Source organism: Amblyomma americanum, chromosome 3 (assembly GCF_052857255.1).
Source record: "Amblyomma americanum isolate KBUSLIRL-KWMA chromosome 3, ASM5285725v1, whole genome shotgun sequence".
NCBI lineage: Eukaryota > Metazoa > Arthropoda > Arachnida > Ixodida > Ixodidae > Amblyomma > Amblyomma americanum.
The window spans coordinates 123,898,816-123,925,597 of record NC_135499.1 but is presented as its reverse complement, the minus strand read 5'-3'; the positions used below and the strand labels follow the sequence as shown (position 1 = coordinate 123,925,597).

The following is a 26,782-nucleotide window of genomic DNA, read 5'->3' as shown; positions in this document are numbered from 1 at the left end:
TTTCGGGCTGGTACCATGTGCAGGCAGAGCCAGATAACAGACAGTGCAGCTCGTACATTCTTTCTGCACGTGCGCTACGCAACTTTCATCGCTGCATCGGCCCAGGCAACGATATATAGATGACGCTGTCTCAGACATCATGATCAGACGCATGCAGACTTGTGGCAACGAGTCGTTGACGCAAAGTTGGCCGGACGTTGCCTCGGGTGACTACGTTTGTGCGGACGACAACATCATAGAGCCGTGCTCTGACGAAGCCATTGTACGCAAAGGACGAGCAATCCGCGATCGTTAGGAATGTGATTAAGATTAACGTGGCCGAGCTGCGACGAGCTTCCGTGGACGCTTCAACCATGATTAGTCTTATTCCGACTCTCAACTACATTTCTGGCAGGAAGGATCTCGACGAGAACGTCACCGCTCTGGAGAGCCTTGAAAGCGTCGTGGTACGGCCTGCTTTGAAAAAATCAACGCGCATGATGCAGTTTTCAAGCAATGAACGCCACTTTTGGTGGACTTGGTATCTTAGGCTGTAATGCAGAGAGTATTCTTACTACTAACATTGGATACAACGAAGGCAATAGGTGTGGCTGTTAGGTTCGTTAAAATGGGTTGCACTCGTTGATAATCATGTCGCTTCGATGTTGTGACATTAAACCATTGTGAGTTTTGTACGTGATTCTCAATGTTTATTTATCAAAATATGCCGCTGTTTCCATTGAAAACTGATCTATCGGGCTTTCTTGATGTCCGTCTTGGCAGTTCGTTAAAAGGAAATGACAAGCGGCATCTTACATGGCCTAGGTCGTGCACAAATACAGTCGTTTATTTTTTCCGCACAGGATGCGGGAATAAGATGACTAGTAGCTTCGCAGGCGAAATTTGGTTGACGACACTTCCTTCACGCAAATCGAAGAGAAATCGGTGGTTATTTATTTAGGCTGACTCATGAAGCCATATAATATCTTGCATTCGTGATGACTACAACATGGCTGGCCCCGCGTTGAGATCTTCGATTATGAAAGATGCTTCTTTTGTTTTAACCAGGACCACTATCATTTGTGTCGATATAGTGTCCGACATGTAGATGTGCTCGAGAACATAGTTTTTCTCGAGGACAGTCATCTTCTCAAACCAATGGGACCAAATAATCTTGTGATCTGCGTTGTACTCGAGTGTATTCTGGAAGAAGAACATGAAGACGCACTTTTACGCTCTTAAGAGAAACCAAAATACACCAAAGCATCGGATTAGTAAACGCGGATTCAAGCGATCTGAGTTAAGGTTTCGCTTGCTGCGCAAGGCAAAAATTGTCTTGGATATGAAGGAAAAAGAGCACATGATATAATGTCAGTTTTTCTGGCTTTGCTAATGTCGTAAAGAAATTTAAATAACTTAAATAGAACCTTATAAATCTCTGTTACACTTAGTCTGGTCCTAGTCAAGGGCACCATGCGCACTACGCTTACAGCTGGCGGAACAGGATGTATAATCGCCGCGGTCTTAGGTGACGGAAAACGATAGGTGTGTGGCTACCCATGCTGACGAATTGGTGAAAGTTGTCAGATGAGAATTATTTGCAACACCACGAATACGAAGATCCTAAGTCGGTCTATGGTATCAACTTTCTATGTAGGGAGATGTCATCATAGCGTCCCGCAAAGTCCTGAACACAAAATTGGAGGAAGCTAAACTTAACCGAGGTGGCTGCAGAATTTTGAGAAAGTATTACGTCCATGGAAACAATTTACAAAATAAGGTGCTGGAGTGGCTCTGAAGCTAGCCATCAGAGTGACTCGCGTTATTGAACGCGTTACGCGTTCTCATCTGCAAGAATAATAGACACAAGATCATCCCCAACTAAAGAAGACGTATTTTTATTTATTTATTTCAAACATTCTGCTGTTCCCACTTGAGACTGTTACAGGAGTGGATTTATAGGCGAGAAAGATGCATACCACCAACAATAATACAAAAGCCAGCAATAAAGTTTTAAAAAGACGAGAAATCAAAACATTCATACGTGGACTCGAGTGCGAAACATTAGAAGACGGAAGATAGTCGTCAAATCTGGTCTTCAATGCATGCGTTCAAACACGTCAGAAAGCATTCCTTCATAGTCATACACCAGGTACACATCGAGCTAGCAGCAACATGAAACCAATACAGACTGAGGATGGTCACCAAATATGGCTTATTGACAGGGCTGTTGGAGCTGCGAGATCGAACTTTTCCAAGGAATTCTGCGAAGTTATAGATTTATCTGGGGCGTTCCATTCCATTACGGCGGGGGGAGGGGGGGGGGGAAGAAGAAAAAATATATGTGTTGTCTGCACAGGAGTATTCATTTGGCGTAAATTCATGCTTGTTACGTGTTTCTTTGGGACGGTTAAAACTGTTGAATAAATTATAATGCATTATAAATTAATTGATGGAAAAACTTCAGTCTATGGAGTGTTACGCGATTTGATTATGTCTAGGCCTACGCGGGAAAGCACCTGCATGGGAGAGTGGGAGAGAACACACATATCCTTGTGTTCTCTGGAATGCCATCATAATTTACGTCATTTTCTTCATCAAACATGATTTTGAAGCTTGTTATGATGTGCGCCAATAACACATACTGCTAGAGGCTACCAGGACGAATACTTAAAGTGAGCAGCTGCGGCGATGACAGAGTGGTCCGAGGCATCGCGGAGCGAAGCGGCTCTGTTAGCGCATACGCTGACGCGACTCTCGCTCGGGGTCAATATTATTGGGAATTTTTTCTTCCGCTGTCTATCCGGACGGAAAAATTCACATCTCGGAAAAGTCCTGCTACATGTTCGGTTTCAGGTTTCCTGCGGTCCCTGGAAGATGCTCGCCTTAGTTTGCAGTGAATGTGAGCTAAATGCATTCCATGCTCAAACAGCGTGGTTGTGCGCTTATTGCCATATAGTATTTTTACAGCAGATCGCTCACCTTATTTCGCAGTTCCATAGATTCGTATGTTAATACATCTGCGGGTATTTTACGCCGTCTAAGAAAACTCTTCATTTGATAAACTTGTGAAAAATATGCGAATAAGTTGACCAATGACGTGGCCAGGTCTAGCAGAATGATCACTGAGCAGTAATAATAATTTTAGTTGTATGCTGTACAGTATTATAATCTAAAATATAGGAAATTCACTGCAACCGCGATCAGTCTTCCAATGTGATAATAAACGCGTTGCTATCGAAAGGTTGCGAGTTCGGTATGAGTGCTGCAATTTCTTTTCCCCTATGAGAAATAATGACGCGCATTTTAAATGATCATTAGGTTATTTTCATAGCCTAGAAAACAACTACTTGCCTGTTAGTATCACACTGCTTCAAATACTTTAGTGAAGTGCACATAGTTGAAACGCGGCGCCTCCGATACGTATTATACGGAGTACCGGTGGTAATAATTCGCATGTTTGCATCTTCGGCATAACATTTCTATGGTAATGTCTGCAGAAGAAAAAACTAGCATTTAGAAAGGGGTTCTTACCTTCGAAACGTTACCACAAAGTTTTATGTCGGGGAAGATGGATTCAACGTTGTTTTTGAAGCACAGAGCGTCTGAAGCCGATACTCGATGTAGAACAAATTGGAATGTGTATCCTTTGGAGAATTTTCTCTTCAGCTCCGACAGGTTACCGATACAAATTATTTCGCCTTTCGACAAGACGGCTACACGGTTGCACGTCAGCTCACAGTCGTCCATGCTTGAGGGGACATCACCGTGGAGAAAATAAAAAAAAAACACCTCGCCTTGATTAGTGCTTCTGCAGAGATAGACCTACTGAACTGGCTCACAAGAAAGCAGTCCGAAAGTGTTATCATCGAGAGGCACGTTTCCACATCACATTGACTCAGATGAAGTGTTTAACACCTCTGTAATGTGTATTAAGACCTTCACATTTATTCACGTTTTTAAATCGCAGCACGATTACATTATTGCAGGCATTAAAAATAAATTCAACACAAATTTGGAAAAAGCCGCACGCAGCGGTCGTTCAGTGGTTAGAGCAGTCCCTAGCTCAGCCCGAGGACGCAGGTTCAACCGGCAGGTTCATCTCAATGGAGTAGAAGCAGGGCCAGTGGTTCTACCAAAAAAGAAAATTAAAAATTAACAAAAACTTGGGGCATAGCCCCCTGTTGTGGCGTCTACAATGAGTGTTTGCAATGTTGGCTCTAAAATTCAGGGTGGAACCAATTCCATTGTCCTTATATGGTATGCCTGAGTCTTCACCTTCTAGAATTTTCCGCTATATTTTATTAGATTATCAGTTTCAGTTTCAGTTTCAGTTTATTTCCCACAACAAGTACAGGGCATGTACGATGTGTGGCGAGGGTGACGGGATAAAAGCTGCGTCAAGGGCAGCTTGACTGGCCCCGTCTCCCCGAACCACATTGCAGCAAGCACGACAGTTTAGAAGGACATAAAATATATATGATGGGAAGAATAACAAGGAACAAATGGAAAAAAATATACGAACAAGATAAGTGCAAAAACAGTGAATGAGTGCAAAAGTTAAAAAATACATTCAAATCTAACAGTACAGGTTAGTTAATAATATCGAATAATTTTTTCTTGGTTAGAATCCGCAGCTGCTCTTCCGTTAGCTTATATTTGTTAAGTGTACTAGGCAGCCTGTTTCGAAGCATCTGGAGACCGTAGTTAGTACGTGATCGCGGAACGTGCCAATGTTCATGGTGGCGGGTGGAGCGAGATGATATGTTAATCTGCAAGTTTGCAACGGCTCGTAATGTTGTTATATTTTTATGGATTTCAGATTTCAAAGATGCCAGCAACTGGCGCTCATAAAGCGTGGAAATTTTAGTAATCTTGTATTTAAGGAATAGGTCGGAAGTGTGGGCATTATATGGAGAGTTTGAAATGGCTATAACTGCATTTTTTTGTAATGTAACCAATCTATTTAGGGATTTCCTGGTGCCAGTACCCCAAACAAGATGACAATATAATAGATGAGGTGCAAAAAGCGTGTTATAAAGCATTAGTTTTTGGGGGACGGGTAAAAAATGTACTTTTCTCATTATACCTAATGCTTTGCACAGTTTAGTTTGTATGTTTTCGGCGTGAAAATCCCATAGCATGTTTTCATCAAAAACGACACCCAGGGATTTTGCTGATGAAGAAAATTCTATTTCAGTATTATCGAACTTCAGTGGATTAATGCGAACATTTGTTTGTTTAGCTTGAAAGAGAACTGCTTTTGTTTTGGAACAGTTTATTTTTAGGTTATTAGCGCTTGACCATTTACATAGTTTGTCCAAGAATAGGCTGGCGGATTTGACAAGGTCATTTGCATTGCTTCCTGTAAAAAATGTACTGGTGTCGTCGGCGTATATAACATAATTTATGGTGCTATCTAGAGATACAAGGTCATTGATGTAAGCATTGAAAAACAGTGGGCCGAGAATACTCCCCTGAGGTACGCCATGCTTATTTTTTTGTAATGAGGACATTTCATTTCCTATACATATTGCTTGATGTCGATTTGTCAAGTAACTTTGAACCAAATTAAAAGAAATACCACGAACACCATAGCAAGACAGTTTGTCTAGTAGGATATTATGATTGATTCTGTCAAAAGCCTTGGAGAAATCCACAAATAGTCCTAGTGTTAGTAGCTTTCTTTCAATATTATCTAAAATTAATTCTTTTTGGTGAAGTAGAGCTGTCTCAGTAGATCTACCTGTCCGGAAGCCATATTGCGATGATGTAAGAACAGAGTTAGCATCAAAGAAACCAGTGAGTCTTATAAAGATGATTTTCTCGAGTGGTTTTGAAAACATTGGTAATATTGATATTGGCCTATAATTCCTTAAGTTATCTATTTCTCCACTTTTGTACACTACTGTCACTTTAGCAGTCAAGTTTCTCTGGAAATACACCGGTATACAAAACTAGGTTGTAAATATGGGTTAGGTAAGGGGCAATAAGGTCAATGACAAAGCTAACCAGCTGCATTTTTATTCCATCTATATCCTCGCATTTGCTTCTCTTCAAAGCATGGAATAAATTCAGGACTTCACACTTGTCAGTAGGATTCAAAAAAACGGAATGTTCTAATGGGGCAGATAGATATCGCTGGGCGTCGGTGTTGTAAGTACTCTCGACTAATGAGAGAAAATAATCATTGAATTTTTCTGCTAGTGCTTTTTCCTCGTACTGTTGGCCATCTATTTTTAATTCCAAAGTTCTTGTCTGATTCCTGGAAGGTAGAATTGAACTCAGTTTCTTCCATGCTTGTCTAGAATCCGTAATTCCGTCAAATAGATGTGCATAATAGTCGCGTTTTGCACGCTTCAAACACTTATTTAACAAGTTCCGGTATTTTCTAAAATCTTCTAGAAATTCAGGGTCACGATTCTCGAGAAAATTGTGATACATCCTTGTTTTAACTTTTATCATTTTTAGTAATTTATTAGTCATCCAGGGCTTTCGTGCACGTTTGGGTTTCTTTACTACTTTATATGGAAAATGCTTCTTGTATATGGAAGAAAACAGTGAAATAAAATGGTCATATGCGTCATTGGGCGAAGAGTAACATTGCAAGTCATGCCAGCGTGTGATAGCTATTTCGTTTCGAAACAGCTGAAGTGTATTTTCTGTAACATCCTGAATGATAAAACTTTGCATGCAATTTTTTGCGGGTATAAGTTTCTGATCGGCAACCAGAAATATAGGTAAATGATCACTAATTGCTGCTGTTATAGTACCACTAAGTATATTATTATCAAGAATATTAGTAATAAATAAGTCAATTGCCATGAAATTATACTAATCCGCCCCATTAATCCACCTTAATGCACCCACTAATCCGCCCTTACCCACATTAATACACTTTCTGCGCTTGACCTATTGCCAAAATTTTAGGAGTCCATTCGAATTTTGGGGGAACGGCGAACATTCAAACCTAGGAAGTCCTCAGATTTTCAAATTTAGTGGTACCCTGTGAATGGTCCACGGTTGCATTTTGGTATGATCTCATGACCCTCTCAATCACACTCATATATCGTCGGCAGCCCTCAAACCACTACCGGGGGAGTGGTGCAGTGATTGAATGACATGCCACTGCCCCGGCAGGTGGTTGTTTTAACAGCCACGGGTGAGGCTTGTGAGAGGCAGACTGCCTTACCCTCCTCCCGTAAGGCCCACGCGCAGCGCCGCAGTGGTCAGGCGGCCATGTGCCATTGTGGCCTGGTTGCGATTATGTCACAGGGTCACGTGACCTCTCTACTACAATCACAGCATTTCGGGACAGAGAAGTAAAATTTTTTTACGATACAACCTAAATACGAACACAATAAAAATTAATGACAGATTGGTGCCATACGTGGCAACTGCTGTCTACCACCCTAAGCACTTTAGCTACGGCAGCGGAAATAGAAGGGACAGGTGAGGAATAGGCAGCCGAAACGCTAAAGACGCGTGTGTTTTGTGCATTCACAGCTCGCGTTAAAGATCCGGATGTGGTAGAAATTAACCCGGAGCACTTTACTACGAAACCTCATTTTCTGGCTTCATTCTCTCCCTTCTTAACTGTTTCCTGCGCAGCGCTGTCCAGCTCTCCACTGGTAATGAGACAGCCACTGCGCTCTTTTGACAATAGCCAATTAGTGCTTTATTAATAAGCAGCAAACCTCAGTTGTGACTGCATGGATGCTGCTCGAACCTATTAAAAAAGCGCGCGCGCGTGTGTGTGTGTGTGTGTGTGTGTGTGTGTGTGTGTGTGTGTGTGTGTGTGTGTGTGTGTGTGTGTGTGTGTGTGTGTGTGTGTGTGTGTGTGTGTGTGCGTGTGCGTGTGCGTGTGCGTGTGCGTGTGCGTGTGTGTGTGTGTGTGTGTGTGTGTGTGTGTGTGTGTGTGTGTGTGTGTGTGTGTGTGTGTGTGTGTGTGTGTGTGTGTGTGTGTGTGTGTGTGTGTGTGTGTGTGTGTGTGTGTGTGTGTGTGTGTGTGTGTGTGTGTGTGTGTGTGTGTGCAAAAATGTCCTTGTGGTTGAGACCTACATAGCTGGAGAAGCTATGCACCATAGTGTGTTCTTTAATTTATTACAGTGCTCTTTTTCGCCGGTAGTTCCACTTTTGTTCCCGCAAACTGTAAAATAAGGGACCAGCAGGCGAAACTGCGTACTCAGAGAAGAGTTTATATCGTTCTTCCGTGGTCTGGAGCATACACGTCCCTTCTTATCGCAGCACACTACAGAGTAGTGTTTGCATTAGAGTCTTGTGAGCCCACGTAACTTGTGGAGGTTCTGGGGGCTGGCTCCTGATGTCATAGCAAATTCGAACCGAAACAAAGAATATATACAAAAAAAGTTCGGCACTAACATTTTTGAGCACCGTGGAGAATATTTTCAAGGTCCTGTCACCGCTAAGACCTAATTAGGGGATATCGCAAGAAAAGCCCGAAAAGCTGCCATGCAAAACTCATCTCCCGTTGTGCTTTGTGCGACGGTTCCCTTTGGCTGATCGATCACTAACCCTCGTTGCGGAGTACATACGTGCCCACTCCTGCGTTGAGTTGGAGGCAGCCCCAGCTACTGTTGACGCAACATGCAGTTAATTTCCTCGTCTCCTATTTTTGCTTGGATGCAGAGGCCACATTACCGCGCTCTCCTCGCCTTCATTAAATCGGCCCACCTATTCTCCTTTATTTAACACCCCGCCTCACTTTTCTTTCTCTCTCTGCCTTTCCAACTCCCCTTATATACTGAGGGAATAAATAACGTAATAAAAAATGGCGATCATCCTTCTTTCTCCGAAAAGTTATCTAACTAAAACCTGCCGAGTTTGAAACCACCCGCTCACTAAAACATAAAACTAAATATTGGTGGCACCAGCCAGGACTTGCGGATCTCGTGTTAAGCGCACTTTTGCACGGTGCGGCTCAAAAAAGCTTGGCTAATGAAAACTTGTGCAGAAGGTTTTGAAAAGAGGATCCTTGGGTACACTCTATATCTCAGACACAATCGTACCTCCCTCACTTACCTGTGGGTAGCGAGTAACACTGCGACACCCGCGAATGACCTGACCCGTCTTAGAACATGGGTGATAATTTCCTTGGTTGTTATGTCCACTCCATTGAACGGTTCATCAAGCAGAACAATGGGAGGCATAGTAATCAGAGCAGCAGCGATTGACAACTTGCGCTTGTCGGCGTACCTGCAAAAGACATGTCGTGAAATAGCAGCCAAATGACGCAGATATGTTTTTTATCTGAAACTCCAACGTGCACAGAGAATAAATATTTCTCATATTTATTAAGGTTTATGAACTACACGGTCCGTACAGAATCTGCATGCTTCACGAGCTTAAAGGTGTATGGAAAAAAATTTTGTATGCATGTGGCTTGGCCTTCAAAGCGCTCTGAACCCCAATAATAATGAAAATAAACTTGAAAATTGGAACGCGGTGTCTTTTATTACGCGAAGTTTAATACATTCAGTTTCGATGTTTGTAAACTCCAGCGCGCGGATCCACCGGGACGCATCACACTGAGTCTGCTACAGCGAGAAAGATCAAACGGGCTCGGAAGCTACTAAGGTGACGAGAAACTCGTCTGTTCGCACCTTTATCACGCGCCAATAAGTATATATGTTAAAGAAGAAGATACCAGCTAAAAAAAGACGAACACACCAGGAGAGAACAACACAGAACAAGGTGTTCGTCGTTTTTTGGCTAGTATTTTCTTCTTTAACATGCCATACCAACAGGCCCACCATTCTGCCCTGCTTCAATAAGTATACAGTATGTCAAATTTCGAGCGCCCGTTTATTGGCTTATTGGCAGACGAACATAGAGACGTCACGATCTCCGTTCTGCTCAGATTACACGTAAATTATGTCAATTTTAGGCCTTGTTTTGAAGCTGCTGTGTGGCCTGAGGAAACAATTTTATTTTTTGTTTACGTTTAAATTCGTGTCTATGCCCTTCTAAATTATTATATGCAAACAGCACGCCAATGATTCACTCTGCGCCCTACTTCCGTAAGAAACAAGCTTGAAAACTACGCTTTAGCCAGCCCTTCGCGAAGAATTTAGTGCTTGTCATAATCTCAAGTTATTGGATTCTATGATAGCCTCAGTGCTATCTTTTATATCATCTCACAGAACCTAGAAAAGATTGAAAATATAGCCAGAATAATAACAGATCGAGAAGACGCAAGCCTGGGATGTAATTTACAAGCGGTTTCGTTTGGCGCATAGGTATGCGTTGATTTATAAGGCTTGAGAAAACGTCATAATTTTGTGCTCGCCGCCAGCGTACATAAGTACGTGGAAAAGGTTGGAGACAAGAAACGACGTGGAGATGGCGACCATATGTAAAATGTGTTGCCTTACTCACGTGTAGGTGTGGCACGGCTGGTCAGCCGGCTTCTGCAAGTCACAGAGTTGCAGCATGACGTCCACCGCGTCGCCGATTTGCTGCTCGGGAATATCACGAAGTCGTCCAATGACTGTCAGGAAGCTTCTGGCAGTCATCGCCTCTAAAAGTCCTCCACTCTGAGGGCAGGTACCGATATAAGGTTGCCACTGGAAGAAAAAGAGAAGAGAGCTGGAAAAACGTGCTTGTAATCAGGCTACGGCGCTTTCGTCTGCATTTTTTATTTGCTACATTATATTGACACACTATACAGTGGCTACTACAAATTCATCAAATACTAGAAAACACGATTCATAAAATGTGCAGTGTCTATGCACTAGGAAAATACCAACTTAACACTGAATTATTGCGATGCAAAGACCGCTCAAAGGCGGGCAATGAGATGAACGGTGTGGAGCTGTTGTGGTGTTGCATGCATTCCATTCTGGGCCCTTTTCTAGTCAGCGTCACTGAAAAGGGACAGTATGCAGGATGTGTAGATGCATCTGTAATAAACCAGAGTGGTATTTCTTTTTCGTGTGTGCGTGAGGGGTGGGTGGGGGGGGGGGCAAGCGGGGTCATGTCGATGAAAAGGTAGCGCGCATGCTATGACTTGGTCATCCAATACATGCCTTAAGAGTTCTCACACACCTTAAATATCTGCAGATCAGCGCTAGCAACCAACGCTTACGTTCAGGTCACACTCCAGGTTCCCGTTTTATTACTGCGCTTATGTTTTCAATTATATGTTCACGGCTTAAGCTGTTTAGCGTGGAGAAAATCGTGCTGACAATAAACAGCTTCACAGTTAGCCGCATGATATGACCTGTTTAGTTCTTTTCTATTTTTTTCATCTCGCTCCTAAGCGTTAAGACAGCGCCTTGATCAATGCATAGCATACTGGCAAATTAAGTAAAACAACTTTTCGGGTAAATTGGGATAAGCCAGACATAACTGCAGTGCAGTATCCGCGTTCACATTAGGAAGACACACAAACAGACACCGCACTTACTGAGTGGGCTAACGCCATGCAGCATTTGCTGATGAGTCGGCGATTGCGTTGCTTTTAGGAATTGAATGGGCAAAAATAAAACTATGTTCTAAAGTAATACAAGGTGTCTACATCTATTCTGTAGAAATATTTCGCAAGGTTTCAAGCGACGAATCGATAATAAAGGGATATTCTACAATGCCAATAGTTTCCGTCCGTTCAGGAGGAATCGAATAAAATGAATGTATTTTTGGGGGCTGCCATAAGTGAGTAAGGTTTTCAGCCCCTGTTTGAAATGTGCGAGATTTTGATCAAGATTTCAACGTTCTGATATCACTGCCTGAAGGCAAAACGCGGAATCAGTGCCTTTATCTTTATAGCTACACAGCAGAAATGTCCATAAAAAAAAAACGACAAAAAGGTCTTTCTCAACGAAACACACACTGCTTAGAATTCCAGAATATAGCTTGTTGCAGTGTTTGATTGAAGAGGCTACTGACATAAACGTAACTTCTTTTACGCGCGGCCTTTCTTAAGTTTATCCCACACACGCGTCTTTAAAGTGAATCTTGCTGAATCTTACTTTGCGTAGATCGTGGGACATGCTGCCTGCCGTGGAGTAGCATTCACCGCAGTTGGGGAGAGTTATCCCGGCAATCATACTGAGGAGGGTGGTCTTGCCGGAGCCGCTGCTTCCCAGTACACCAAGGCACTCTCCTGGCCGCACGGCCAGACTGACAGCCTTCACAGCGGCAAGGTTTCCGTAAAATCTTGAAACACTGTTTAAGACCAAAGCGTACTCAGTGAAGTTCGCTTCAGCGCATGCCGTTTCTACGGCAGCCTTCTCTGCAGTAACGCTTTCGTCCATTTCGCGGCTTTCGCTGACGCCTGTCTTGCGAGGAAACGCTTCACGAATTTTTGGCGGGCAGGCGCACAGAATGGCAAAAAGGATAAGTCCTTCTGCCATCATAATCGTCAGATCTGTCAGAATGCTTTTCCTCGACAGGTTGAACGGCCCAAGGACGTCCCATTTGTCCAGTCTGTTCTCCGAAAGCACTGCGCACAAAAGAAGCCTCTTAACTCGGCCTCGATAAATTATTCACGCATTTGAATTCATAAGCGTGAGGAATGGCAATGAGTGTTGATTCGAACTAGATAAGTTGTACGAAAAGACAAAAAAGAAATGTGCTTCTTGGTTAAGGAAGTACTTCGACGCCCATTAAAACAGCGGGCCTAGTCTCCACTGCCGCATGGGAAATTTTATCTGTCGATCGTATCTCTAACTTATATACGGTAGTGGCCAGCAGATAAGGACACTGAAAAATCTGAAAGCATCTTGACAAATATAGTGGAGACAGCGTTTCACAACGAGGGCAATGCAAGACGTTATGAGTATCACGAATAAGCTGACACACTTCTAACAGCAAAGTGCGGCTCAGAAAAGGCTTAATATAGAACGTATTAAAATGAACTGTCTGTACTGCTTACAAAAACAAATACCGGCTAAAACCACGTGTGCCTGCTGATTGCCCTGTTTCACGCTGATCTTCGCATGCACTTTGTCGATCACCGTTTTTAACCATTTCAGGAGCCGCTCGCTCTTTCCTTTGGAGATTTTTTTTTGGCTCATCAACATAGTATGCAGGGCTCGAGACAGCAATCTAACTTGTTCTGCAATCTGCACCTTTCGCTATTTATTTTCTAGTGGTATATGAAACCACAAGTGCACAAACCGCCTTGGTGGCCGCAGATATATGTGATAAGGGCGAGTATAATGTAACAGCTCTATTTATTCGGTTCAATTTTATGCGCAGTACCCTCTCTGCCAGCTGAATAAACTAGATTACAACGAATTCATGGCGGTGTACGGGCCCCTCAGGGCACATAAATGACGATAATGATGACGACTAACAGCGAACCATATGATACGACAGCATTTGTTTGGGGCCTAGTTGCCTCGTGATTTAAAAACGGGATATTGTAGCGCAATACTTCAACACACGAACACAAAAGGAGACGGGACAGGCGCTAATTATAGCAACTCCTTTTCCGAAAAGAACACGCGACTTATATACACTGTGAAAAACATCTTATCATGCAACAAATACCATCGCACACGTGCCTCCAGAAACATTTCTTTGCTTTTCAAACACTCTGACGTGACGCTAATGCACTGATCGACCTTTTTTCGAATGAAGAAAGCTTCGAGCAGTTCACGTGCCAATGTGTCATGGCTTTTACCTATAATCATTATATCTGTTAACTTTTGTCAGTGTGTTTTAAAAGCAAAGAAAAAATTGGTCAAATGTTTAGGGGAATCTTCCAGGGTGCTGCAAATTTTTAATAAGAGAGTAATTACTTATTGACACCCACCAAGGCGGAGCTATACGGCTACAAAGGAAAGCTATGCAGCTTTCTCAGAAACTTCGTAGTTAAAGAAAAATTCGAAGCTTGCCGTCCCGGTTAGCTCAGTTGGTAGAGCGACTGCTCCGGCCAAGCGGTGGTTCCGGGCTTGAACCCCGGAACTGGACGGGCTTTTCTTTAACTACGCGGTTTCTGAGAAAGCTATATAGCTTTTCTCTGTATCCGTTCTCTGTAGCTGCGCTTGGGTGGATATCAATGAGTAATTACTCCCTTATTGCAAAGAATAAATGTTTCTGGTTGCACGTGTGTGATAATAATAATAATAATAATAATAATAATAATAATAATAATAATAATAATAATAATTGCTTTTGGGGGAAAGGAAATGGCGCAGTATCTGTCTCATATATCGTTGGACACCTGAACCGCGCCGTAAGGGAAGGAATAAAGGAGGGAGTGAAAGAAGAAAGGAAGAAGAGGTGCCGTAGTGGAGGGCTCCGGAATAATTTCGACCACCTGGGGATCTTTAACGTGCACTGACATCGCACAGCACACGGGCGCCTTAGCGTTTTTCCTCCATAAAAACGAAGCCCGCCGCGGTCGGGTTTGAACCCGGGAACTCCGGATCAGTAGTCGAGCGCCCTAACCACTGAGCCACCGCGGCGGGTTCGTGTGTGATGGCTTAAATATGTTTTTCACAGTATATACATGTCGCGTGTGGGATGGCTTAAATATGTTTTTCACAGTATATACATGTCGCGGGTTCCTTTCGAATAAAGAGGTGCTAGTTAGCACCTGCCCCTCTCCTTTTGTGTTCGTGCGTTGAAGTGTTGCGCTACAATATCCCGTTTTTAAATCAAATGATTCGAATAAAATTGCTAGTTATTATGGTCATGCTTGCGAAGAGAAAAAGGCCCAGAAATTGTTTCTTGTTTCATCAAGAAGGCTAATCCCTCCAGCCGAAAAAGATAGAAGTGCCTTTGGAAGACCTGAAATGTACCTGCAGCATCCTGCGCTCTGAAAAAATATAGAAGCGAAAATCTGCGGTCTATGTGGCTTCCCTTGTCGATGGAGTACATATTAGCGAAAGTTCACATTCACTTCGCATCCTTCCGATTTCTATTGTGGCAGCATCGTCACCTGAAGACATGGCTTCGTCTTCACTCAGTTGTGAAAAGGTGGCTGAAGCGTAGTAGTCACGTTGGGATGATTTCTGGCCTTTTTGTCTTTGGAGTCAACGTAAGCGATGGTCACCGATGTGTTATAAAATGGCTTTTGGCCACATTTTCTATTGCACTTGAATTTTTTTTTATAGACGCAGAAAAAAGTTATTGACTCGCAGATGCAATTGCACATTCTTTAGTGCAAGATGACCACTCTCGGGAAGCATGAAAGTTAGTTAGGACAAGGCACTTTATATGCATTTATGAATATGCAGAAATTGTGGTGGGGAAAGATTATACTTCCTGCTGTTAATAACTGGCATTTGTCGAATAGGTAATGTGGTGATTTCGCAATGAAGTAAAAATGTTTCCTCCGGCAGAGCTCACATCTCTGTGACATATTCTTTACCGCATTCGCTACATAATGTAGCATGTCCTGCAGTTACTATACGATTGTTTTTAGATATCTACGCAAGAGAGAAATCGTTGTTATGGGTAACATAACGCTGCGAAAACCTGTGACTGCAATGTCCACGTTTTGTACAAAGCGCATCAAAAGGTTATCTTCGTACAAAGACATGGTGCGCGCGCTCACTATGGACTGCACGCAACATGGGCAACTATACACGCACTCTCGCAGCAGTGTTGGAATCCTGGCCCAAGGGCGCTGACGTTGGGACACGCCGAGTGCAGGGCAGTGCGTGCCCCGACTCGAGTGGAGCGCAGCTTAATGCAAGCCTCGCCTTCAACCTGCAGGTTCACCGCGCGCAGGACGGCCGAGGTGAGGGCGACTGGAGGGAATGCGGACAGCGCCACCCGTGGGAAGCTCTTCTGCAGCATGGTGGTCCGAAGGACATATGCCACGTGGAGAGTGGGAGCTGTGGCATTGAGGAGGAGCACACGAACACAGAGATGCGATGCAATCTAAGTGAAAGATTGTTTTTAATATATATAAGAAAATAAGTAAACAAGAATGACTGTGTGCTTGAATGTGTGTATTCGAAAGCTTAGTGTCTTGAACACCACGCGGTTTCAGAAATCAAAATAACTAGAAAGAACGAAGGTACCTACAGAAGACAAATATATTTCTTGGTTAAAGGAGTATTAATTCACTCTTCATATACGACCAAAATGCGTAGACCTCTCGTTATGTCTCTTTATTGGCTACGGTGTGTTAAGTGTGAGCGCGTTTCTGTGTTCAAGATGGCTTCCTTCCGGCATTAATTTCACTTGGTAATCAGTGCCTGTCCGTCCCTTGCGTGTTGTTCGTTTGTCTTTGTCATTTCCTTTGTCATGTGCTTTGCACTCGTCAGAACGGACCAACAAACCGAAGTACAGCTTGTATTCGCAATTAACATCTGCCTCAACGCAGCAATCCGCTACAAAAGGAGTGCTGCACGGTTTCCTAAAGGTATTGCCATTTGAAATACAATGCCTCGGGGCCTTTGCCCGGAAACAGGACGAGGAGTTTCAAACCTGAGGAAGTTTTGTACGTTTCTTTTGTAGCCGATGGCTGTGCTCGTTAAAGATTTTAGAAAGCAATTCTTTCCTTGCAATTGACTCCGCGTTAAAAGATCGTGAAAGGCTACTCAGGCTGTGAACATCTACGGAGGCGGGGGCCCCGGCCCAACCGGTACAAAGCAATGAGCCACCACGCGCTTCTTTGATACATATTATGTACAGAATTACAGTGAACGCCTTGGCCAGAACAGAGGTTGAAATCTTAGGCCATCCAGACCACACGTCAAGGCTTTCTGCGGCGCATGCTTGAGAGCCCTGCTTTGGATCCAGAAAGCAACGATAAATCTAGGTTAGTCAGTGCAGGGCCGTTGTTTCTGTGATTTGTGCAGTAGGGATTGCCATAAATCTAAATCCTGACAACAAAACAACGTGGTCCTAGACTGTCCTCAAAGAGCTAACTTCAGCAGCGTCGGAGAAGCGCTTTACCGCTAGAAGCTTACCTCCAATTACAAAGATTGTTAGGCACGTGACGTAGGCGGACTGGGCTCTGCTGGCGAATTCGGCGATGGCATAAGACGACAGGACTGCTACCGGTGCAAAGCTGGCAATAGTGAGCACTAGGGCCCCTGGTGAGAGAAGAAGCACAGCAAAACGCCTGCGGTGACCCAAGCTTAATCCTGAGTTAGTGCACGGGTTATTAATATTTCAACACAAACAGAAGGCAAAACAAACGAAAGGAATAAGTTCTTTTTAATATCATTAAGGTCCATGGCCTGAGTGTCGGCATATATAAACGTCCGTCGGCTGCAAGAATACGAGCTCTAACGTCAGAGAGTCTGTATCCAACATGACAGTTCCATTACGATGTACCGCACATTTAAGCTAACTTGTGCCAAGGTTGGAGAAACGGCAACGCTTTCTAAGATAATTCGACTAGTTCAGGGCTACAGGTAGCAGTTCTGACAAGCTCAGCTTATCTGTAAATGTTCCTTGTTTTTTCTAAGCAACTAGGGAAGTCATCCAAAGCAAAGAAACAAGTTAAGTATTCGCATAGTGTTGAAGAGCAATACAAATTGCGCTCTTCACTGTGGCCCCTACCTCTAACTTCGGGATCCATGTAGCCGATGAGGAGGGAGCGCAGTTTTTCGTTAACGCCGGAGTTCCTGATCAGCATTAAACTGGCAACGTGTCCTCGTGCGCACAAGACGAAATAACAACAATTAAGTTTCCAAAATTTTTTTAAGCATGTGCAGGGAGCCCCATCTTCAAGCTTCACTCTTATAGGCATAAGTTGACATACAACAATGTTATAGCTATGGGAAAAGGAAGGAGGAAATGAATTGAATTAAATCATATAAAATCCAGGACTCGGAACATTGCCTTTACGTTCACAACAAAAGTATACAAGATATACTCCGCGGCGACTCTTCTTGGCTATGCAGCCAAGGCCACAAGAGCCGAAAGATGCCTCTTCTTTCTACTCAGCGGAATACAGTCCCCAGTCTAAGTTAACTGTTCAATCTTAAAACATAATGTATCGGTGATGCTCGGTATTTAAGGCATATCTCTAACATACCCGGCAATTTTGGATGTTAGAGAGCACCTTTTCATTACAAGAAAATCATGGAGGCACGCAGGGAACCGGGAAGATTCCAGAAATGGCGCCACCTACACCATCTACGGAGCGAAGCAACCGCTCGGCGAACAGCATGTCAGGCGGCCGTCTTCGGTTGAGTTACAGAAGCTGCGCCCCTGTGCCTTTCTCTTCACTGCCAAAAAACTATCTGTCACAGAGTATAAATTTGAATGGCTTCCGATATGGAAGTAAGGGCCTATATTTAATTCCAAATTATAAAATCAAGGGCGCCCTATTGCCTCGTAAGAAGTGCCGAATTCTTCTAGTGATAACTAAGCCGCATATAGAAAGCGGACACGCTAAAAAACCCAACAAATTGCCTCGTGGCCCCCCGCAGAAATCTACGGCAACTTTAGCAGTACCCTGCGCATAAAAATCATCAAGTCCTTAGTTTTATGGAATACTGCCCTTAAAACTAAGTACTTATTAAAACAACGCATTATTTGCCCCGCACATGTGCTACTGCAGTTTGGTGTGGGCAAGCACCACAAGAGCAAATATTGAGAAGATAATAGTTCTGCAAAAAAGGTACCTTCGCTACTTAGCCAATATTGATCATCACTCTACGACAAGACATCTCTTTGCAAAATACAAAATTATTAGTTTTGACTATCACTATGAACACCGATTGCTACATGCTTTCTATTTTTCTCAGCATGACGGCCGAAGTTTCCTTCGTTCGATGGCATTGCTGCAACCTAGAGCTACTCCTTCTTTAACTCGAATTTCCGAACCCTTGTTAGTCCCATACTTTCGCACTCAGTACAAATTGCAATCATTAAAACACAATCTGCCGGTCTTATTAAATCAACACAAACAGGTAGCCTTCAAATCCCCAAAAGAGCTACGAGTACACTTTTCTCAATTGTAATTGATAAGAATCTATTGTTGTGATAAATCTTGCAGCAGGTCTGTATTTTCTTATGCCTTCTGCTATTCAGTGTTTGTAATTGATGTTAGCGTACTCTGCCAACAATGTCTGCTGCCGCTTTGTAAACGGCTCCAGGGCCCCAGTCAAGTTGTAGGCAGCAACTTTTAGCCCTGGAGACCGTCCAGTTTTCTGGTGAATAAAGAATTGAATTGAATTGAATTCAATCACAAATACATTTCCTGGTAGCAGCAGCTTATAGCTATCATAATACTTAGACTTGGGTCGGTTCCGCGCTTCTGTCTTCAATTTTTTGTTCGCTTGACTTAATGTGTTACATTGATTACTGTAGTTACCTTTAATCACAGGTGCTTAACGTGTTTATAAATGACAGGAAAGGACATCCAAAATAAAGCAGGCTATAAAACGAATAGCTTGGCGAATCGTTCATCTGATAAATGAAAAGCAGAAAATGACATTGCAGGAACCGTCGGGGAGAAAGCTGGCAAGCCACCTTCCAGCTCAGAGATGCATGCTTTCCACAGAGTATGCCTCAAGCGTAGAGCTCTGCCCGTGAAGCGAGCAGAATTTTCATAATTTGCCACATATATACGACAGGTAACTTGGTGACGATCGCACTCGTACCTGTGGTCGTGTAGCCGGGCTCGAAGAACAAGATATATAGCGCCAGGCAAATAGTCATAGGGCACGCGTAGAAAAACACATCAAAAGCCAGGTCAGCGAAGACCATTAGCTGACGAGAGACGCCCGTCATGAGGAACAACGTTCTCGCTCCGCTAAGCCTCTCCGACGCTGGCTGCAGCGCGAAAGCGGCCGCCAGGAATCCGAAGGCCACGGTCGGCACCAGGCACCAGAAGAGCCGATTGCGCGTCAGCTCAGGCACGAATTCCGTGGGCCACGTCTCGCGTGGCCTGCTTTTGTTGTAGGTGCGTAGTGTGGTGAGGATGCGAGCACCGGTGTCGCCCGAGTACACCTGGTTGAGCGTCGTCGTTATGAGGTTTAGGCCCACGGCTCTGCTGATCGGGCTGTACGGGCTGTACCAAAGCTCGATTCTGCAGAGTCAGTGTGCCATGCTTACAGTTATTGTGGACTTTAGTGAATAAGGAAAATTTTTCCGCACATTACTACTAGCGACACAAGAGAAGGTGGAGGTTCCGTGTCAGCTACACATTGCTGAACTTCGCAGGAAAAAGGCCTCATCAAAGTAGCCCCCCTTTAGAAAATTCCTCACTGGGTTAATACATTAGCCTAACTCAACCCCTCCCTTGCTGGCCTTTCGTGAGATAGATTTGAGGGCCTTAGTGATATACGGTTATCATCGCGGCAAGGCAGTAGGTTAAACAAGGAAGGACATACCACTAAATTAACAAAGAGAGGGTAGGATAAGGAGGATAAAACGAGAAGCGCGGCTTACTCGCTACTGCTGAAGACGCCGCCAAAGGCGATCTGCGTGCTGTAGTGGTCGTATTTGTCTTGAGCCATAGCACGCAGTTCGTGGTGGGCGTCTTTCATGACAGTTACTCTGGCACCTTGCTGCCTCAGCAGTGACACGAATCGCCCGGCGAATTGACTGGGTCCTGCTTGCAGGAATACAGTGGAGCCGGGAAACTGGGCTGAGACACGTAGATCGATGCTCCTGCGCAGAATAAATGTCCAAGGAACGCTAAACCAGCGATGACTGCAAGCGAAGCTATTTGTCAAAAGATGAATCTGTCAATGTGAAGCTGGGCTGCAGAGCAAAGGCCACGCACAAACGCTCAGTCAATGCTAGTCAATGACTGCTATTACATCATGAGCTCGTAGTCACGTTGAATATCTTCAGTCGGTTCCTTCACAATTTCTACACCTTGTTTCTATATAATTAAATGCAGATTGTTTTTTAGAAGTCGTGAAAGATATTCAGCTGTGATCTGGGCAGGTAGACTGTATAGCAAGGCGGTCATTGTATAGTGGTTAAGTAACTGCAATTACATATCAACTTGTTAGGTGTTAGTTTATGGGTTAAAGATTATATCGCGAAATTTAAACTACTAAATGTCAGAAGTGAGCCCACTTTATAAAAATTCTAAATATGCTACGCTAATCAAGATATCGGAAATGAATAAAATGTCTTCAAACCCTCCTTAAGTTGACTTTCCCAAGCATCATATTAATTAAATGGTGTCTGTGCAAGTACTGCCGTCTTGGAAACGAAGTCAACATCCTCTACGTCTCAAAATGCATGAACTGCTGAAATATTTCCTGCTATAAACAATTCATTGATCGCATATTTATCAATGCGCCGCATACGAAAGTCATCCAAACGAGTTTTCAAAAGCATGTGTCTCACGTTGGTTATGTGGAAGGAAACTGCCGATCCTAACAATCAGTAAACTGAGCTCGCCGTCGATGTGGGCAGCCTTCAAATTCGCACTATAATGATTGCTTTAAGCTATAAAAGTTCAGAAATGCTGACACCAGCCAATCATTTATTTTCAACCCAATGTTTTGAGGCCAACTGGACCCTTTCGTCGGGGATGACTGAGATGCGAGCCAGCAGCAGCAGGGAGCGGCCTTCCTTTGGTTAACACGTGACGAAGTCTATTAACATAAGTAGAGGGGAGCAGTCCCGGAGTCCTACTCACGTTTTGAAGTACCTTAATGCATTTCTCCAGATGTTAACAAAGAGAAAACAAAAGACGCTCCCTGCTGCTGGCTCTCATTTCAATCAGCACTGAAGAAGGGATAAAGTTGGTCTCGAAACATAGGGCTGAAAATATATTATTGGTTGGTGAGAATTGGTCTTTCCAATTTTTGTTTCAAAACCCAAACCAACTTGGCAGACATCCGTCCTCGTAACTTCAAGTTGTTCTAACCCTTTCGCGCAGTTACACCCTTCATCAGTAGAAGCAACTGGCCCGGGAAATCTTATCGCAAATCTTATTCCGTCGAAGATATTCTCGTTAAAATTTCTAACCCACAATATAAAAAGTTTATTTGGTAGTTTTAGTTATCCATTCTTCTTTATTACCACTCTACCAAGTGAAAAAATATACGCCTGGCCGTAAAATCCCCTTAGAGGCCAGCGAGGCGTATATTTCACTGCTTCTAAAATAAAAGTCTGTATCGAATAAGCTAAGCACCCAGTATATTAGCAGTAATGCACAGCCTATAAAGTTTGTTACAGAATGCAAATATTAGCATATTTTTCGCTTATGCTTGCCAAAGGCACGTAATTTGCTAACATATATTGCTCAGTTTTCTCAGCTGTTTTTGTTAAGCACAGGCAGTAAACCTAACACAACTCAATGGACTCCCGCTACCCTCTGCCGAAGGGACAGTAGCGGGTGTTCATTGTGTTGTCTTAAATTTAGTGTCTGTGATTGTAAAAACCGCTTAGAAAATGAATTCAGTAAGCCATTACCAACCCGCCGCGGTGGCTCAGTGGTTAGGGCGCTCGGCTACTGATCTGGAGTTCCCGGGTTCGAACCCGACCGCGGCGGCTGCGTTTTTATGGAGAAAAAACGCCAAGTTGCCCGTGTGCTGTGCGATGTCAGTGCACGTTAAAGATCCCCAGGTGGTCGAAATTATTCCGGAGCCCTCCACTACGGCACCCCTTTCTTCCTTTCTTCTTTCACTCCCTCCTTTCCCTTCCCTTACGGCGCGGTTCAGGTGTCCAACGATATATGAGACAGATACTGCGCCATTTCCTTTCCCCAAAAACCAATTATTATAAGCCATTACCAACTAGCCTAACTTAATCTTAATCTAGAAAATTTTTTTGAAGCTAAATCTTTCTTCAGTAATTTTGAGCGTATTTTCCGAGATAAAAAATTGGCTGTGGTTAAGCTCTGGTTAAACCTGGAGTGATGCGAGAACTACATCTGCCTGGCAACGCTCCTCTCCTCCTACTCTCCTCCGCTCTCTATCGGTGCCCCGCCGGCAGCTCCGCCGAGCCGCCTACTTATACAGCTGCGACACCTATCCCCTTTCCACTCCCTTTCCCCCTAGTCGACACGGGGCATGCGCACAGCTGTTGCAGGTCGGTTTCACCGGCACGCCGCGCCGCTGGCAGCAGCAGCTGCTCCGTACCACGTGACCACCGGCTGAAGGCCACGGCGTCGCCACGGAGCTTAAAGGGACACTGAGGAGAACCCTATAAAATTTTTTTCGTTAGCAAAATTTGATAGTTCGGCATTTAATGGCTTTGTTGCCGCTTGTCCGGCAGCGAAAGATACATTTATTTCAAAGAAATTTGGATCCGAAGTTGAAAACGTTTTTCCCGCCGCTCCGATTCAAACTCAAGAACTCTTATGACGTCACGGAAAACTCTTATGACGTCACAGGACGGAGTGACGTGAAACGTGACGTAAACGGAGACTCCGTGATTTCTGGTAGCTAGCGGTGCGGTCTAGCAGCTGCCGAAATGAAAGCTACCGCCCCCGCAAGTTGAAGGCATCTATCGGGGGTCGCTACCGTCCCTCTATTTACGTTTGCACCGGCGTCTTGCCAGAGTTGCGATGGATCCCGTTCCCGAGCCCGACGACGTGGTTCTCGCAAAATCTCCGGCATGCATTTCAGCGACCTCAGCCCCACAGAGCGTGCGATGCTTTTGAGGGAGCACGGCTCGGTTAGGCGCCGGCGGGTCGTTTCCCCCTTCCTCAGTGAGCAGCCGTTGCAGACTAAATATCATAATCCCAGTGCGGGGAGTCGCGAGGCGCCAGGACAAGATCGGCGCATTGCGCCCATCGTAGGCTGGCCGGTGCTTTGGGACCAACGGATTGGGATTCCTTGAACGGCGCGGTTGCACGGGGCAGCAGGCGGCGTCGAGGTCTCCCACGGTTGCAAGGGCCAAGTTATTTATTTATTTTATTGCCACAAAAAACGAATAGCTGCTCAAGGGCGGTCGCGTTTAAAGTGGGCGCCTTGAAACTAAAGCCAACGCACGACGCTTCAACGTCTTCCGCTAGATCCAACGGGTCCACTGGATCGGGCTCTCTCGCCCACTTGCATGTACCTTCAGATGTGTACCGTCAATCGATCAAATTAGCCGAGAGCTCGAAAAGAACAGCTCCGCCCAACTGCCGAAGTTATTGAATTACGTCTCAACGCGCACCTCGCCGCGGAGCCGAATCAGTCTGGCCGGGCCGGCTGGCGCACTCGGCGCGAAATAGAGACATGCTCCAAGTCTCCCCGCCAGTGCGGTCAGAGTGCGCCGAAGCCGCCGAACGCGGCGGCGGTCAAGCGCAGTATAGAGGGTCTCGCTTTGGCCGACGTGACGGCGCCGTGCAGCGCGCGCACGCGTTACGCGGGAGCATAAACGCGTCGTAACAGAGCCTGCGCTTAACCGCTAACCAACGTATTCGCTGCTAACCAACGTATCTATGGGAGCTACTGAAACCCCCCGCCCACTCACTGAATAAAAATAAATCATGTGTCGAGGTGCGGAATCGAACCAGGGCCTTTGGCGTTGGAGGCGGAGACGCTACCGCTCCGCCACGACGGCTCAAGCAGCAGTTGTCAATAAAGGCGCATCTAGAGAATGCACTTTTCCGATGCAGAAATCTCCGCGCTTTCGCTACGTATATCTTGGCCTAACAGAGCTAGGCCATCAGCAATTTTTCTGAACTGCGTTGTACCTTGTCTCCCGACCCTAATAAACGATTTCCGTTACTTAGTTTGAAGTTGACCGGCACAGCCGGGAATGTTTCGCCGGGCGAGCGTGCGAAGACACAAGTGCTGCCTTGTACGATCACCGACCATCGTGCCATCATAGTTTTTCATCGGCCGTGGCGATCATCTGGCAAGCCTTAACAGGCTCCTTCAAAGGTTAACTTGTACTTGAAGCGGCACTTGGAGTTCCTCTGCTGTTCGGCGCTTGTAAATCGAGGCGCGTCAAAAACAAAACCACGGGGCACGCAAAGCTCATATACGCGAAGCGCTTTAAAAAATCGAAACTCTCCTGGCCGCCTGAGGTGCCGCCAAGCATCGGTTTTCTTTGCTTCCAACATTCAGGTTACCTTTTGTCTGCCTTCTTTGTGTGATAAAAGTGCACTATCGGTTTTAAAACAACACTTACTTCAATATTGAACCGCGCAATCTTCCTTGGGCAGCCTCAGAGATTCGCGAACATGTAGGAAGGAACATTCCTCCAAGGTGGCGTCTCTTGTCCTACGACGTCACCACGCTTGTACTTGCGAGTTTGGCCTGTGGCGGCGATACCTGTATTTTGGTTCTTGCTATTTTCTACCTTACAAGAGCTTTGTTATCAGTAAGAGCGGCGTTTTTGTGATCAGGAGCTGGTATTCTATCGATACAAGCCAACTTCAATTTCTCCTCAGTGTCCCTTTAAAGGGTGCCACGCTGAAGGCTCGAAGAGCTGACGTAGTGTAGCTCTTGCTACAAAATATTCTCCTTTGAGACTCAGTTTTTATGTTTCACTCATGACCTCTATTACATTTTTGATGATGGGTCACTGGCAGACTGCATATTCCCTGAATTTTCTAAAGCTTTTGATTAAGCTTTGCATGAACTACTTGTAATTAAAGTGAGAAGATTAAACTGTGATGGTAACGTGCTTTCGTGGCAGCACTCATTCGCAACCTCAAATAATACTGACTCTTATTTTTCCCCAGTTCATTCCGGTGTTCCTCAAGGTTCAGTCTCGGGACCCCAGTGTATCCTCATATATATAAACCTTAGTTCATCAATTTGTCTCTATGCCGATGAGTGTTATCTATCGTAAAACAAACAACGGATGTGGTGTCTCTATCTTGCAAACTAATATAACAGCATCTCCTAATTGTGTCAACATTAGAATACGAGGCTCACCATTAACAAGTGTATGAATATTCGTGTTACCCGCGTCAGCACAACCGCTCCTAACCCGCGTCAGCTCAACAGCTCCTACGTAGTACGTCAACAATGGTCCTTTTGAATCTCTCTTCCTAGAATATTTAGGTGTTAACGTAACTACTAACTTGTGATGGAAACTGCATGTCTATCACGTAATTGATAATGCTATCCATAGGCTTGGCTACCTTAAATAAACTTTTCACGTTGTCCTAGCGCACTAATAAAACTTCTCCTGGTCAAAACTTTGCTTCCTCCAAAACTGGAATATGTATCTTCTGCCTGGGACCCAGCGCCGTTTCACACATCGCTGAACTAAAAAGTGCGCAGAATCGCACATCGCTTTATACTGTCTAACTACCATTGCACTTCTAGCGAACTGTTCTAGCGAAAAGCGAATTCAACGTATAATTCTTTCGCAGGAAAGCTCGTCATTAGCACCGGGAAGTAAGCTTTTCAACTATTTTCTCAAGTGATGGTATGCTCTCATCGCTTTCATACTGATGAGCTGGTTCCTTATGTATTTCTTGTGCCGCTCTATGCGCTTATAATATAAAAGGCTCCACAGTGATGAACGAAAGTTTGCGGGTTACAAATTCACAGGAAAAAAAATTAGTTCTGTGAAGTCGAGCGAAGCAGGTCAGTAAAAAATATTGAAGCCTGAATGGACATGCTTGCTCACTTCTATAAAAAAAATACAAGGTGGCTGATTGGCGGGACTACGTCGAAATTTTATTCCTCGCTAATCCGCATCCAGCTAGGTGTTTGTCCATGACTGTACAGAGTGTAGAGAAGCGTGCAACTCACTTGCGGTGACGCATGTCTCTTGCTGTGAAAAGTTTGGCGGATGCTATGCAGATTCCAAAGGAGAATACGAGGATGGGTACCAGCCAACCAGCGACGAGCACGAACTTCGACCGGTACAGGCAAGAGAAGCGCTTGGCCAAAAGAGTGGCGAACTGCTCCTCGGGGAAAGGGCTCCTCGCCACCGGTGCGCATGCAGCCTTGATGGTGCCATCTGAAATACGAAGCCGTGCATTGCAAACAGCCAT

At 44.5% G+C, this 26,782-nt stretch overlaps 1 protein-coding gene across 1 annotated transcript; it reads right to left on the bottom strand.

Moving 5' to 3' along the window:
* Positions 1-981: 981 nt before the first annotated feature.
* On the bottom strand, positions 982-26,782 carry LOC144124089 (phospholipid-transporting ATPase ABCA3-like). Its single transcript, XM_077656755.1, has 10 exons — positions 26,538-26,782; positions 20,314-20,535; positions 19,524-19,951; positions 16,875-17,000; positions 15,546-15,791; positions 11,970-12,442; positions 10,378-10,565; positions 9,022-9,195; positions 3,514-3,730; positions 982-1,182 (listed from the first exon to the last, which is right to left on the bottom strand). Exons 1-10 carry the CDS (start codon positions 26,780-26,782, stop codon positions 982-984), a joined length of 2,520 nt encoding a protein of 839 aa, XP_077512881.1.

Coding starts and splice junctions, on each gene's coding strand:
- LOC144124089 (XM_077656755.1), bottom strand. CDS start 26,782: ATGGCTGTTTGCAATGCACGGCTTCGTATTTCAGATGGCACCATCAAG. Junction 19,952..20,313: donor GGCGTCTTCAGCAGTAGCGA/GTAAGCCGCGCT, acceptor CTGACTCTGCAG/AATCGAGCTTTGGTACAGCC. Junction 12,443..15,545: donor ATTCCAACACTGCTGCGAGA/GTGCGTGTATAG, acceptor TTTTGTGCGCAG/TGCTTTCGGAGAACAGACTG.